At 43.2% G+C, this 16,329-nt stretch overlaps 1 protein-coding gene across 2 annotated transcripts in view; it reads left to right on the top strand.

The window, feature by feature from the left end:
* Cpxm2 (carboxypeptidase X, M14 family member 2) overlaps positions 1 to 16,329 on the top strand; it is a 112,671-nt gene that overhangs the window by 39,075 nt on the left and 57,267 nt on the right. For both annotated transcript variants that reach the window (XM_031388590.1, XM_031388591.1), the window contains exon 4: positions 8,578 to 8,717. In XM_031388590.1, coding sequence (XP_031244450.1) covers positions 8,578 to 8,717 — 140 coding nt within the window. The remainder of the gene's footprint in view (positions 1 to 8,577; positions 8,718 to 16,329) is intronic.

Genomic DNA, 16,329 nt, shown 5'->3' with positions numbered 1-16,329 from the left:
AAAAAAAAAAAAAAAAAAAAAAAAAAAAGAATGACTTCAAAATCATTGAGCACTTTTATTTTTTCTACCTGACTTTAGAGACCAGGGTTTGGACTGCTTGGGGTGTTTTGCTGATAGACATCTGAAAATATTTTGGTTTATTTTTTAAAGATTTATTTTTGAATCTGTGTTACTAGGTATGCCACAGGTGTGTAGGTGACCTCAGAGGCCAGAAGGGGTGTTGGATTCCCCAGGAGATGGAGTTATAGGCAAAGGGAAACCTATAATGAGATGGGAGCTGGGAACTGATGCTCTACAAGAGCAGCAAGCACTCTTAACCGATGCACCATCTCTCCAGCCCCAGGCACCTTATGCCACTTTGCGGCTTCAGCTTAACTACCCAGCTGCACTAATCAGGGCGACCACTAATGCTTGCAGGTTATCCCCCACCCACCGCCAAAGGTAGTATCTTGTTAGGAACCTGTAAGTCACCATTTCTTTTCATTTTTTTTTCCCTCTCAAAACTACTTTAAAATGTAACTATCATTTTCCTCTGCTTTGTGTATAAATAGCTCTGGGCTGTGCCTGCTGAATAGCAGCTGTAAGTCTATTATCTTAGAATTGCTAAATGGTTACAGTCATGCGGCTATGACTTTTTAATTTGCTTCCAGATGTTTCCGCACAGAGGTGGCTGGGGGTAGTGGGAGATGCAGCTCAGTGATTACATCCCAGAGTGAGTCGATTTCCACAAAGGCCACCAAGCAAAGCACTTCACACAATGCCTGGCCCGCAGGAGGTCCTTCTGTAGACTCCTGGAATGAAAGAAAATGTAGGAGCGGTTCCTTTTTTCTCCACTCAACTTCTGTGTACCTTTTGTTTGCTTTTAAAAATGAAAGTGCATTTTTAAACATCATTTCCAGAAGCAAGATATAGAAATCAACATTGAGGGTGACCACAGTCATAGAAAAGCTGGCTTCTGTCAGCACATTCCATGCTTCACCCTACCTCAGACTGCCACTGGCACTGGGAATGGGCAGTGACTTTCAAATGCTTTTAATTGTTTCTTAGGGAATTTAAGTACTAATAAATAATGTGTACATATTGAGAAGTATTAGTTTAAAACTTTTGTCTATGCCTTTGTGTTCTGGCTATGGGAGATCCTACCTTACTGTTTATAAGTATGGTCAACACACAATCACCCCCTCTTCATACATTCGATAAAAATTGTGTCTCATTATTGTTGTCGCTGTTGTTGTTGTTGTGTGAGCTCACATGTGAAGGTCAGAGGACAGCTTTTGGGAGTCGGTTCTCTCCTTTCACCTCGGGTTGCAGGTATGAAACTCAGGACATCAGAGGAATGTGCTTGTCTTTGGAGCCATCTTGCTGGCCCCAATGCATTAATTTTGTAGTAGATCTATATTAAAGCTTTCCTCATTTGTTTGTTTGTTTGTTTGTTTTTTTGTTTTTCAAGACAAGGTTTCCTCTGTATAGCCCTGGTTCTCCTGGAACTCACTCTGTAGACCAGGCTGGCCTCAAACTCAGAAGTCTACTTGCCTCTGCCTCCCAAGTGCTGGGATTAAAGGCGTGCACTACCACTGCCCGGCAAAAGTTTCCCTTTTAACAGCTGCTTAAATATTACTTCCTACTGAGCCAATAAATATGATAACGCTGAGCCCTGAGAGTTCATTTATCTCTCCTTTGACCTTTGTTTTCCTAGAATTGCTTACATTATTGAAAAGGTCCCTCCTCCACCTTGTACCAGTCTCTGAGGCGGCTTCAGCAGACTTTTCTATAAAGCTAAGATTCTGCTTTCTGTGTTTCTGTGGACGTCTCTTCAGGAGCCCTGGATTGTCCACTGACTCATCTGTCCGGCTACTGTCATGAAGCTCCATTAGTCTGAGAATTCTCTTCTATGCTGGAAACCCAGGAGAGCCCGAATGTCCCTCTGTGCTCTGGAAATGAAGGCTTTCTCCTTCAGGATCCCATCACAGTGCCTAGAGCAAAGGGCTAATAACTCTCCTAATACAGCTCTCTGATGGGCAGTTGGTTTCAGCTCCTTTCTCCCAGACCTGCGATAGCATTCTAATTTTTGTCTAACTACACCCTCTAGTAATTTAATGGAAATGGTGCACGAGTAATGAAATTTGGGGGGAAATGACTGTGAGGATCAGAGACACTCTTCCACACTCATAACAACAAGCATTGGAGATCCAGGGTAACAAGAATGAGACAGTTTATTTTTCAAGGTTGGGACCAACCCAGGTAGAGAGGCGGGTGCTCTGGCTGAGTGCAGAGAACACATTTTTATAATCCTGAATCTAAGCGCCTCTCTCCTTTTCCTCACTGGCTGAGTCATGGTGGGGAGGGGAGGTCCCAACATTAATATCACTGGCCATGTTGGTCTATTTCTCAACAAAGACTAGACCTGGGTTTATCTCTTTCACATCCTGTTTATTTTAAAGCCTTTAGGTTTATGACCTTGTCCATCTGCAGGCTGCTAGGTGTGTGGATAGACCTAAAGTTAGGGAGCTGGCTCTATTAATAATCTTTTATGCCAAATTCCTGCTTTGGGTGGGGGCAGCCAGACTAATGGTTGTTAGTAGGGTCTGGGGCTTTTTGTCCATTTGTAATTGAACCTAAGCTTAAGACAGTCTTGTTTAAAAAAAAAGGTAATAATATTTTTATTTCTTATTCGGAGGAATCTAAAAGTGTGTTTATTATCCCATCATAATGGATAGACTGTTAGGCAGAGCCTAAAATTCTAGGATGAGAAATCTTTAGAAGACCTGGAATCTCACAGCTGATCAAGGCTAAGAAGAATGGAGCTGTCTCACCCCTCTGTGTGCTGACTGTCCCTGAAACCTGCCACACTCTTCCTCCTAGCCTTGGGGGTCCACATATTCTCTCCATTTTGTAAATGCTGCTGTTGAGAATTCTGGCAGCATCTTTGTTCTATATTCCTTGCTTTTGTTTGTGCATGCATATGTGTGTGCATGCCTGTGTGTGCATGCATATGTGTGTGCATGCATATCTGTGTGCATACCTGTGAGTACATGCCTATGTGTGCATGCCTGTGTACATGCCTATGTTTGCATTGTTTGCATGCAAATGTGTGTGCATGCCTGTGGGGACCAGAAGTTAAAGTCTGATGTTTTCCTCAGCCTCTCTTCACCTTGTTTTCTAGGACAGGGTTTCCCTTTCTTACCGAACCTGGAGCTTGTTAATCCTACCACACTGGCCGGCCCAAGAGCCTCAGGGATCCACCTATCCCACCTCCCCAGAGCCATGCCTAGCTTTTTATGTAGAATTCTGTGGCTCAAAGCCAGGTCACAGTGCTTGCCTGACAAGTACTTTATTCACTGAGCCATCTTCCAGCCATTGTTCTCTTTGCCTTTTATGCATTTGTTTCCTGTTCTTGCTTTATGCAAGTGAGGGCTCCTTCTAGAGACATCCATTAGAGTTTCCTAAAGCACCTTTCTGCTCAGCATTGCATGTGTGTTGGTGTTTGGTAGGTCCTAAGTCCAGCTGCATGGCGTTCTCATGCCTGGTAAAGGCTGAGGAGAATGAGCTGACTCTCTGTGTGTTCCATTCCCTGAAACCTGTCACATTTTTCCTCCTGGCCCTGAGATCCACATATCTAGACTTCATGACTGTTTTTCATGGAAACAATTCTTCAGTCCCCTGTGGACCAAGTTGATTCCTCATACCCACTGGGAAGCAGCCCACTTCAGTCTTGCCCACCTCACTTTCAAGATACCCGCACTCCTCTAAGCTTGTCTGAGGCTGGGTCCTCAGAGGAATTCTGTTAGTGGGTTGTCCTTCTGTCTCCTGCCACAAAGGGCCCCTGTCCCCAGCTCTGTCTTTGTATATTGGGATCTAGGGATCACAAAGGCTTTGGGTTTTACCAGAGGTTGAAGCTGTATTTTGTATGTTGTTTTGTTCAGAAGATTTTTTTTTTTTGAGAGAAGGAAAAAAGAAGCACAAATTGTTTTGCCCAGCCCTGAGGGAGACTCTGCATCTGCCATCTTAAGTGGACCCTGTCAAGTAGTGTCTTTATTACAGGCCCCCAGCCACGTTTAACCTTCACAAAATTGAGTCTGTTAGGAGCCTAGCAAATGTCTCATATAACTTGATTGCCTTGAGAAAATTACATTACTTCTCAACCTATTTGCCGCCTTCGTAGGGAGAGTCACACCATGTTAATGGTGCTTGCCAGAGTGGCTTTTCCTTGAAGGAATCAAATCTTTTATTTCAGCAACTTCTTACTGAACAATTTTCGAAATGTATTCCTAACTTCTTTACTTTTAGTTTTCTTCTTAAAGTGGCATTTATTAGTTAATGCACGGGGTATGTGAACACAGAGTCAGAGGACAACTTGCAGGGGTCAGGTTTTTTTTCCCTGTACCTTGCTGGTCCTGGGGATGGAACTTGGGTCATCAGGCTTGGGGGCAGGTGCCTTTTAACCCCTCAGCCTTCTTGTCAGCTCTCCTTAGCATTGTAAACACAGGGCTGAATGTTCTCATTTTCTGCTTTCTCAGAGGCATTTCACTAATCCTGTTTATTGCCCTGTGGAATAATTTTGGTGACCTCTCTGGATGCTTGCTTTTTAAGTTCCTAATTGATTTTTCAGAGATGGCTATAATTGCCCAGTGAGTCATCTCTACCAGCAGGATAACAGTGTTCTATTTAATTGACTGGTTGCTGTGCCTACAGTGAACTGAGACTGGCAGCAGAAGCAACGTTGCTAGGCTGGTAAAGCCAGGAACCTTAAATGCAATTCCAAGCCCTGGTCACCTGCTGCTGGTGAGAAGCCCTCAGACAACCTTGGCTTCTAGGATTCTACAATGCAAGCATCCATGTTGCCACATCACTCAGGGCCTCACCTTAGACCAGAGTCCAAGGCCTATGGCTTCACTTGACACAGGCAACTCTTGGTGTAGCAGTTGTTCTGTGCATTGTATGTGTTTAGTGACGTCCTTTCCCCTAGATGTAACAGTCCCCAGGGATACAAGACATTGCCACATTACCTTCATCAGAATAGTGTGGACTCGTGTTGAGAGTCTTAGATCAATGAATCTCCTTTCTTCTGAGTTCAAAGCCATTTCCTGATGATTTAAGTTGGATAAAAAAGTAATAGCAGGGGACTGGAAGAAGGACATAATTTCCTGGATCCTGTAAAACTTGAAGTAATTCATAAAGTGCTCACATTGACACCTGTTGCCAGTGCTAGCCTAAATGTTCCTGCTTTAAATATTCTGACAACTAACATTTATGGAGCACTGTTTTGTTTTGATGTGTATGTATTTGTGTGTAGGTGCATGTGCATATGCTTGCCTATGTGTTTATATGTGTGCACGCGCATGTATATATGTGCATGTGCATGTGTTCATACATGTTTGCTTATATGTATGTATGTGCATGTGTGTATATATATGCATGTGCTCATGTGTGTGCATGCATGTATGTGTGTGGGCACATGTGTGTATGTGTGTGTAGAGGCTGGTGGTTGAATGGGTAGGTGTCTTCCTCTACCCTTCTCCACTTTACATATTAAGACAGTGTCTCTCACTGAACCCAGCACTTACCAACTAGCTAAATGGGGTGCCTATTGTTTTCCAAGGACCAGCCTGTCTCTACCTCCACCTTAAGCACTAGAATTACAGACAAACCCACCGTGACCAACTTTTAAGAGGTCACTGGAGATGGAACTCAGGTCCTTACACTTCACTAACGGAGTCATCTCCTCAGCCCTAGCGAGCACTCATTATTTAAACCCACATTTGGTGACAGACATCATTGCCTCCACACTGACAGATGTCTGAAAACCAAGGCCCAGAGCATCTATGCAAACCCTGGAATGTCAGCCAGGACTTGTGGCCTGGCATGCATCCTTGGAGTTCACTCTCTACTAGTATCTGCATGGTGTCTTTCACCATGGTGCCCTGTGTGGCCTTCAGTCTGCACTAGTACTCGGGGATGAGGAACGCATACTTTTCACCTTTTATATTTGCTGTATAGCGGCAGTTCAGCGAAGGTTTGAGGTACTAGATGAATGGAGCTCTGAATGGCAGCCTCCAGTGCTTTTACGAGAACAGGGGAACCACAACAAAAACATAAGTGCATGCTCTGGTTTCTTGAGAGGGCACAAGTTGTGACATTGTAGGTCATTAATGTGCTGCAAATCTCTGTCATTAGGAGGATAATTGCCTTCTACTGTAGAGAGGAAGTGGCTGTATAATTATAGCCTGAGGGCTGGCATCTCGCCTCCCTGCTGTCTGTCAAGACAAGAAACTGAGATGCAATGCAGCAGGCGCAAGGTTTCTTAAGGATTAACCTACATCAGTACCTGGGAGCCACTGGAAACATGGTGAAGGGAAAACTTTTCCTGATGATTTTAGGCGACAGATCCTACATAGCAACCACCATCCCCGATTTTTATGATATACCACCTATGTATCACTGAGGCCATCTGGACCTTGACATCTTGGGTAGTTTAAAGCTTTTCTTCTGAGGAGTATTGACTTAGAGTTTCTGAAACTGACTGCCACTTGTGATGGCAGTGCCTGTTGAAGATGTTGTGTTGTTTGTTTGCCTCAAAGGTCATTGAGGGTGGTGTCAGGAATCACTAGGGATGCATGGACCAAGTCTGGTCCTGACAGGAGGCTGCTCTGTTGCCTGATTTCTGTCAGTTTGTCACACACCTAGACATACCTTGGAAGAGGAACTCTTAACAGAGAATATCCCTCCAGAAGATTAACCTGTAGGTAAGCAGGTCTCTGATATATGGCTGCTGTAGAAGGGCCCAGCCTACAGAGGATGATGGCACTATAGGCAGACAGGCCTGAGTTGTATAAGACATTGGGCTGAGCAAGCTTATGAGGAGCAAGCCAGTAAGCAGCACTTCTTCATGGTCTCTGCTTTCAGTTCCTGCTTTCAGGTTCCTGCCTTGACTTCTTGCCTTGACTTCCCTCGGTGATGAAGTATAACCTGAGAGTTGTAAGCTGAAGTAAGCCCCTCTCTCCTCGAGTACCTTTTTGGTTATTGTGCTTTATCCTAGCAATAGAAACCCTAACTGAGACAGCTGTGTTAGTTCATGTTGTAATGGGTGGAGGGTTCTAGGACTGTCAGCCCAGCTATATACATCATAGCTGGACCCTGAGCTTCACATTCTGTTGCTCATTAAAAGAAAGGCTATCCCTAAAACTCACTAAAAAGTAATCAAAGATAAAGAGGATGGCAGACATAGAGATGATGGGCTGATCTATTATTATTTTTAAAAGATTCCTTTTACTTTTATTTATGTGTATGTGTGTGGTGGGAATGTGCACGGGGTATGGGTACCAGTGGAATGCAGAAGAAGGCATCAGATCCTTTGGAGCTGGAGTTCCAGGAAGTACTGAGCTGCCCAGTTAGGGTTACAGGAACCCAATTCTGGTCCTCTGCAATAGCCAGGGCTATTACCCACTGAGCTGTCTCTTCAGCCTGCGATGATCTGACATTCTAAGAATTGAACTTTCTAAAAAAATATAATAATCATACATGCAGACTGCCTTAGTAAACTGGAAGGCTTCACTTAATTCAAATGTCTCTAATTAAACATTTTTAAAATGATGACAAGGAATTATCTATTTAAATGGTGATACTGCAGGGATAATTTCAAGAGTAGCAATTTGACCTGCCTTGGAAATGCAAATACACAGTGTTTTATCCACACTAGTGAGCAAAAATGAACACTCAAACAAGTTCTTGATGGGCAGAAACTCACTAACATTTTGGGGCCAGCTCCACACTGCTCCTCTTTGGGGGAGTCTCTGTATGGTCTCAGGTACTCAGTAGAACTGTCCTTAAATGCTCCTGTGCGGCAGTTTATTCAGAGTCCCTGAATAGCACCTGCTGCTTTGTTCTTGTTACTGTGTATCTCTTGCAGCCTGGGTGGTGAGGTTCCCCAGCACCTGGTGTGTGGGCGGTTGGACGAGCTACTTTTCTCATTGCTGGAACAAAATACCTGATTAAAGCATCTTAAAGAAGAAATTCTTTATTTTGTTCCACGGCTTGAGGGTTCAGTCCATCATGGTGGGAAGGTATGGTGGCAGGAGTGTGAGGCAGCTGGTCACATTGTGTCCACAGTCAGGAGGAAGACAGAGATGAGCTTAGTCGCTATTCCATACTCTTTCCTTTTCATTTTGTCTGGGACCTGAGCCCAGAAACAGTGCTGCCTACATTCAGGGTAGATCTTGTGACCCAGTTAACCTGATCTAGAAGCTCCCTCACAGACAAGCCCAGATTTTTGCCCAGTAGTTCATTTATAGATTGTGCCAAGCTGGCAATGGTACCCATCATGGTAAGTACATAGGAGATGGGGTCTTGTGTGTTGACTGAATAAGTAATCATAGCTCATAAATTTAGTCTTTCACACATGCCAAGAAGAAGACATGCTATCCTGAGATATTCCCACCTCTTTCCCATGGTTTAGAATAAGGAGTTTGTGATGCACGTTTTTCTTCTCTTGTCCTCTCTTCCTTCCTCTCAGTCTCCAGAAAAGATGTCTTAGGCATCTTCAATCCAAGGTCTTTCTGAACACCAATTTTTTCTATTCAGGCAGGCATTAATGAAAACGACTTTTACGATGGGGCTTGGTGTGCCGGTAGGAACGACTTGCATCAGTGGATTGAAGTGGATGCCCGGCGCCTGACCAAGTTCACAGGGGTCATTACCCAAGGAAGGAACTCTCTCTGGCTGTAAGTGGGTCAGAACCTGTGCCTGACAGGCTCTGTCTTCCGCCTATCATTTGAAGGGAAACTGCAGAGCAGTACCTGATAAAAGGTGACTGGAAAGTGGCCTACGCTGAAAGGCCACCTCCTCGTATGTAGGGACAGGGCAGGGTCCACTGAGAAAGGAAGGTAAGGTGGACAGGGGTGCAGTCATAGAGTAGCCCTGAGGCAGGTGGCTAGTATCTTGGATCCTGATAATTATTGGTATCTGGACAGGTGGGTTAAACTTAGCCTGATGTAAGAACTCTCAGTAAGCAGTGAGCACATAGTCTTGGAAGGAGAGAGGAAGACCCATCCAGACTCTGGGAGAAGGGCTAGAAGTCTTGGCAGGTTCCCAAACAAATGGCCACTTGAGATGTGTTATAAGTGAGGAGTGAAGCAGCTCGAAGATCAGGGAATGAGATCATTTCTCAGTCTTGAATTTAGGATTAGAGTTGTGGCAGTAACAAAGTGGTTTGATGGTGATCCTGAGAGATGGTAATAACCTCTCAAAAACCCTCCATCTTGCCTGGGATGTAGAGTGTGTGCTTAGCATGTGTGGATCCCTGGGGTCTATCTCCAGAACTGAATAAAGCAGGAGATGTCATGCATGCCTGTAATCTCAACAGCTGGGAGGCACAGGCAGGAAGATCAGTTCAAAGTCAGCTTTAACTCCTGTATTAGCTCCTGTATTTGTTACTTTTCTATTGCTATGCTAAAACACAAGACTAAGTCAAGAAGGAGGTTTATTGGGGCTTACAGTTTCAAGGGAAAAGGGAGGGCCATCACAGCTGGGAGACAGGAAGCATGGCAACTGGAGCATCAAGCTGAGAGCTCATATTCTGAACCACAAGCAGAAAGCAGAGAGATCGAAGTGGGAATGGTGTGAGGCTTTGAAGCCTCAAATCCAGTGACAACTGACGCACTACCTCCAGCATAGCTACATCTTTTAGACTCCCGCAGACAGCACCAGCACCAGCACCACTTCCTGGGAACCAAGTGTTCAAATGCCAGAGGTTATGGGGGCATTCTCATATAATCCACTGCAGCTATAAAGAGTTCAAGGCCAAGCTGGGCTACATGAGATCCTGTCTCAAAACAAAGAACAAGAGAGAATGGAACAGAAGAAAGCATATGTCCCATTGTGTTTTTCCGCTATGGAATTCCGTTCAGCTAAAAGAAGAAGGGAATTCTGGCACATGCTGTATGAGAATGAACCTTGGGTGCATGCTGATAAATACAATTTAAAAAGGGATGGATACCAGATGATTCTGTTCAGACAAGGACTTAGAGTAATCAGATTCATAGAGACTGAAATAGGATGGTGACAGTTAGGCACTGGGAGGAGATCAATGGGGAGTTAATATTTGTAAGCAAAGAACTGAAGTTCAGGATGGGGATACCTCCAGGACATGGGTGGTAGTGGTGATGATGGCAAGTGAGGGCAGGTGGACCTAGAGCCATAGGGCTGCACATTAATCAAGGCATTATGAGAACTCCTGTGGCATGTATATATTATAAAAATAACTATGTATTTATTCTTATTATAAATACATTTAACATCCAGAAGCATTAACACACACATCAGGGTAGCTATGGAGATGAATGGCTCTGACCTTGGGTCCTGTGCATGCAGTGGGGCCTCATCAGGTCTCAGCGTGGTCAACAGGACACTAGTGATTTCTGAATTTAAATGAGAAATCTTTAGGTTCCTCTATACCTGTACACACTGAGAAGTCAAGGATACCAACATTAGAAAACCTATTGGATGACTCCATTAATATCCCTTCCTTCTCAAAGCTCCTGTCCCTTCATATTGCTGCAATCCAAAGTTCTATTTCTTGGCATCTTTCAATATTGATCAATCATGTAAAATCATAGTAAGGCTTTCTGATAAGACTGTAAGTGTCAGAAGGGCAAGGGCCATAGAAATGGCTCCATGTTGCTGGCTGTAGTAGCCCAAGGGAGTCTTTTCAGAGACTTCACTCTGGTGAAGACAGGACACATGACTTTGTTGCAGAAAAATGTTAGGAGTCTCTACAAAGTAGAATTGGAGTTTATTCGAAAGAGATGTGAATATATAGGCTTATATTTGTGTGTCTTTACTGTAGCCATATACAGATGGCTTCTGAAGTGTTCATTTTCCAAGGATAGCCAAGGAACTTTCCATGAGACTTTAAGGTTGTTCCTGGTGTATACTGGATGATTACATTGTATTACCAGTTAAGAAACAAAGAGTGATGAGTACATGCTGCTGCTCAGTTTCTTTTCTTCATTTACACTGTCTAGGATCCTAGTCTAGGGAATGGTGCCACCCACAGTGGGCAGGTTTTCCCATTTCAATTAACATAGTCAAGATAACCCCCAGAAGCATGTCCAAAAGCCTATCTCCCAGATGTCTCTAGATTCTGTCAACTTGGGAATTAACACTAACCATCACAGACATTAACTTTAATTTTGAAAGTGGTCAACATTAATAACTAAACTGAGATAAGACTTGACATCTGTACTTATAGTTAACCACTTGTCATTGTTCCTGACCCTGCATTGTTTCTGGTACAGACATATTTCAGGTTCTCTCTTATTGGTTTCTGTCTTTGTTACTGACATCCTTGCTGATAGAGTCCATGTCCTGTCATTTGTGGACCTGTCCAGTACAGGCACCTGTTTGATGCCCAAAAAAATGGTTCTCTGATAAATAAGCAACATTAAATCAATAGTGACCAAATTTTTTTGTGTGGCAATAAGTATCTGACAGTGACACATCTCCTGCTTTCCTCTGTACTTTTTTTAGTAAAAAGATAACATTGTAATATCTAATAGTGTCTTAAAACATTACCCATGATCCCACTGTCTTTATACCAACAGATTTTTCTTATATACTGCATATCATACCCAATTATGTTGTTTTTGACTTAGCATATTGCATTTTCATGCTGTGACTCAGATTTCATAATGATTATTTTTAATAGCCTGTGATTTACTCAGCCATGCCTCTATCACAGTCCCAAATTCTTGCTATCTTTTTCATATTGAGAAAAGAATTTTGTACTTTCCCCCCTTCTTTATTTGAATTATATCCCCCAAGTAAATAGTTTTCAGAGCTGGGATATTTCATGCAGTTTGACAACATTTGATTACTTTTTGCTATTTTGAGGATTACACTTTATTTACTTGGCTTTTCAGTGGCAATTACGCATACATTCATGCATGCCAATGTTTGCTCTGAACTATGCGTTTTCCCCTCCTTAATGGCATATTATCACATGACAGTTATTTTTACTACTTGGATTTTGAAAGGCTTTTAGGGAGGAGGTCTTGGAAGCTGGGTTGCTCAAGGGAGAATGGGAAGTTGTGAAGAAAAGACTGGTGTGAAGTGATCAATAAGGAATGAGAGCAGGGGATTGATGATAATGCCTGGCTATTAACCTGTCTGGCCACTGTCATTAGAGATGAAGTCGGTGGGTTATTATAGGATTAGAAAAAAAAGATTGAGGTAAGTACAGTGCTCTCATTTCTTCTTAGCTACAAACACAAGGGGGATAAGCGAGGAATCACAGCTGGAGCACCATCTCTCAGGGGCATTTAAGTGGGGAGGTGAGAGGTAGAATTACTCCTAAGAGTCTGAGTTTTCTTAATGTCTAAATTTATTTCAAGTCAAATTATTGCTCAGGGATAATGAAATCAAGAAATCTGATGGGTGTCAGTGTACTGGGCCTCCTGAAATAGTTTCGACTCCACTAAGGGCCAACAGGAAGTGGAAGGATGGCATGCTTAGCTATCTGAGCTTTTCCTTCACCAGTGTATGAATAATGTGGAAGGCAATTGAATCTGCTGCAAATAGTAAAACAAACAAACAAACAAACAAATATGTCCATGTTAGACATCGTAAATCCTTGCAGTGAAGATCACAGTACCGACTCCTTTCTCTCTCCCCTGACTCCTGACTTCCTATTGTTTCTAGAAAGGGCACATTTTAGGTTTCTGTCTTTCTCTTTAGCAGTTACTAAGAGCACTGCTGACAGTGGCCATGTCCTGGTATTGGGGGAACCTATGCAGAACCAGGCACCTGTTCGATGATCAACTAATCATTCCCTAAAAAATGAATGTGACTAAATCACCCTGACCAGTAATGAGTTAATTTATCTAGGACTGCAAATGACTTGCGGGGAGGCTTATAGTAGAATGAGGAAATGGAAAGGAGAGCAAGAAAGAGAAGGCTGGGTTGTGACAGACTACTAGAGACGAGTGGTTCCCACCCTAAACTCATGGCATGCCTCTAGTTCCTACTGGTTATGCAGACTCCCTTCTTTGGACCTCAGTTTTCTGACCTCTAAAATGGATTGGCTACTCTCTATCTCATACAGATGTAATTGTGTATGTGTGTATGGGATTGTAAATAATTATACTAGGATATTTAAAACTTACACAGCACATAGTAAGAGCTTAATAGAGAGGAATTCTCATCCTTTCATTCTCTGTGTTTCTCTAGAACAGTATATTTCTAGTTTTATTTTTAGCCAGGGGTCCTTCTGGCAAATACAGTATTTATTGGAAGCACTTGGAAGTGATAAGCAGGTAAGACTACTCTGGTGTGGTCCTAGGAGGGGGAACACTGCCTGCCTGGTACTTCCATTCTCCTCAAGTGTCTCTGTATTAGGCATCCTGGTTACTTGATATGCCCTGTGCAGGTTACAGTCTACCCACTTCCCCAAATGTTAACTGCTATTCTGCAGACCCTAGGCAAACATGGGATTCAGATCGAACAAGTGAAGCTAGAGCTGGGGTAAGAGTTCACCTTTTCCAGTCAGGTGTGAAAGAGGGCTGCACTTGAGTGGCTAAGATTCCAGACACAGAAGAAAGGAGTTTCCAGTTCTAGAAAGGAGTTGGCCAGGTAGATGTTGCTGTTTTGCACTCAGAGATGTGGCTCACTTTGTGCTGGCCTAGCATAAAGGAAGCCCTGTGTCAGATCCTCAGCAGTGCAGGAAAAGCTGGGTATGCTGGTGCACACCTGTTATCTGAGCACTCCAAAAGTAGAAACAAGAGAATCTTGAGCCATCCTGGGCTACATGACAGCCCATCTCAAAAACAAGAAAACAAAACAAAATCAGCCAACCAACCAACCAAACAAACAAGCAAACAAAAACCAGCTTCTTGCTATGTGAAGGGAGAAAGCACATTACAAATGTATATTTCAGAATATTATGATGGGGATGAAAAGAGAATCATCATCATCATCAACAACAACAACAAAAATTGTTTGGAGAAAATGCTATGATGAAACCCAATACTTTGTATATAAAGACATAATAGTTGTTTAAATAGTAGGAAAAGACTTTAAAAAATGCTTTTCCTTTATAGGACTGTCATATTTTAAAATGAACATCTTTAATATTTTGTTTCTGCCATTCCCTGAGTATTTATTAATTAATTCATATGGCATTTATTGAGTGCTCTGTACTAAGAATAAGATTGTAAATGAAAGCAAGACTTGGTTCTGCTTTTATGGAGCAGTCTAGTAGGAGAATCCAGTATGCTATGGGGGCTTCAATAGAAGGCAGAGGGCATACTGATCTGAGGTGGGTGGAGCTCCCATTGGACCTGTGGCAGGGCTGAGTTGAGGGTGATACCTGAGGTCTTGAGGCATGGCTGCCATATCCCCCTAGTAATTCACATTTGAGCTGATGACAAAGTCTGCAATTTTAGTTTTAATAATTCTTTTAACTAATTTGGGCTATCTGGAGTTATAAAATATAATTGTTGTAATGATTTTGAGTAATTTATATTTTTTAGCAATATAAATTATCATTCCTCACTGCATTGCCATTTAGTGAAATGTTAGTGCCCCAATAGAAACCAATCTTTCATTTCCCTAATGACAGAAGTATATTAGACATGTGAGTGTTGCAATTATAACCAGCATGATGATTGAAAAGTTAATTACTCTGCTGAGGTGACTCAGTGCTTCTAAGGACTTGGAAGAAATGCAGACAATTTTTAAAAACCAAATGTTCTTTTTTTTTTTTTTTTTTTTTAAGTAAGGCAGTAACTTGAGCACCAGCTTTGTGTTTGTAAGATATTGTGGGGAGGGGATGAAGAGAACTAAGGAAGGTTGACCAGTTGGCTGAATTTGGAGCAAGAAGTCAGTGTGGTTAGTAAGACTCTAATTGTAAGTCAGGCTTTGTGTCCAAGAATATAAAGATTTGACAGAGTTGTGCACATCACCAAGAAGTTAGCATGGCATTTGTAATGGGGTATCTTTGCAGAGATTTGGGGCACTAGTTTCTTTGAGAATGAGGTATGCAAGTCACAAGGAAGACAGACAAGTTATTACTTCCTTTATGGCCACACTTTGGCCTTGAAGTGAGAAGGATCTGTAACAGACAGCTACACCAGTGCACAAAGGGTTCTGGGATGCTGTGAGGCTGCAAGAGGTGGAGAGATCACCCTGGAAAGGACTAAGTCTCCTGAGAGGATACAGGTGAGGGAGCAACTGGCTTTATAGCTTTGGAGAAGGATTCTCTGCATAGAGCAAGTGTGGCAGGTTTATGCACTGGACCTTAAAAAAATGCAATGTCAACATTGGACAAAAACCTAAGGAGTTTTTCTACTCAGTCTCAGAAAGGGCTCAGTGGGTGCCAGGAACACAGACTTCTCATTATTCCTTGGGCTATCTTAGTGGTTTGTATGCAGGGAATGTGGGAGCTGGTGGTAGTTGCACTGCAGAAGTTCAAAGGCACTGGGGTGCTGCTGGTGCACACACATTGTGCTAGGAGGGAAGAGTTGGAAATTGAGGTCTAGTGCTAGTGGTGCATGGGTTCATGTCCAAGGTCAGGTTCAAGGGAACCCTGGGGGATGTCAGGCATAAGAAGTGGTGAAGGGAGCCGGGCAGTGGTGGCACATGCCTTTAATCCCAGCACTTGGGAGGCAGAGGCAGGTGGATTTCTGAGTTTGAGGCCAGCCTGGTCTACAGAGTGAGTTCCAGGATAGCCAGGGCTACACAGAAAAATCCTGTTTCGAAAAACAAAACAAAACAACAAAACAATAACAACAACAACAAAAAGAAGTGATGAAGGGGAAGGAGTTGCAGAGACAAAGTGTGGAGCAGAGACTGAGGGAAGGACAATCCAGAGATTGCCCCACCTGGGGATCCTTCCCATATACAATCACCAAACCCAGAAACTATTGTGGATGCCAGCAAGTGGTGGCTCACAGGAGCCTGATATAGCTATCTCCTGAGAGGCTCTTCCAGTACCCAACTAATACTGAAGTAGAAGCTCACAGCCATCCATTGGACTGAGCACAGGGTCCCCAATGAAGGAGCTAGAGAAAGGACCCAAGGATCTGAAGGAGTTTGTAGCCCCATAGGAGGAACTACAATATGAACTAGCCAGTACCCCACAGAGCTCCCAGGAGCTAAACCACCCACCAAAGAGTACACATGGTGGGACTCATGGCTCCAGCTGCATATGTAGCAGAGGATGGCCTAGTTGGTCATCAATGGAAGGAGAGGCCCTTGGTCCTGTTGAAGGCTCTATGTCCCAGTGTAGGGGCCAGGAAGTGGGAGAAGGTGGGTTGGTGAGCAGGGGGAGGGGAGAGA

This window comes from Mastomys coucha, unplaced genomic scaffold (assembly GCF_008632895.1).
Source record: "Mastomys coucha isolate ucsf_1 unplaced genomic scaffold, UCSF_Mcou_1 pScaffold21, whole genome shotgun sequence".
NCBI classification, from domain to species: Eukaryota; Metazoa; Chordata; class Mammalia; order Rodentia; family Muridae; genus Mastomys; species Mastomys coucha.
This window is presented reverse-complemented; position numbering and strand designations above follow the sequence as displayed.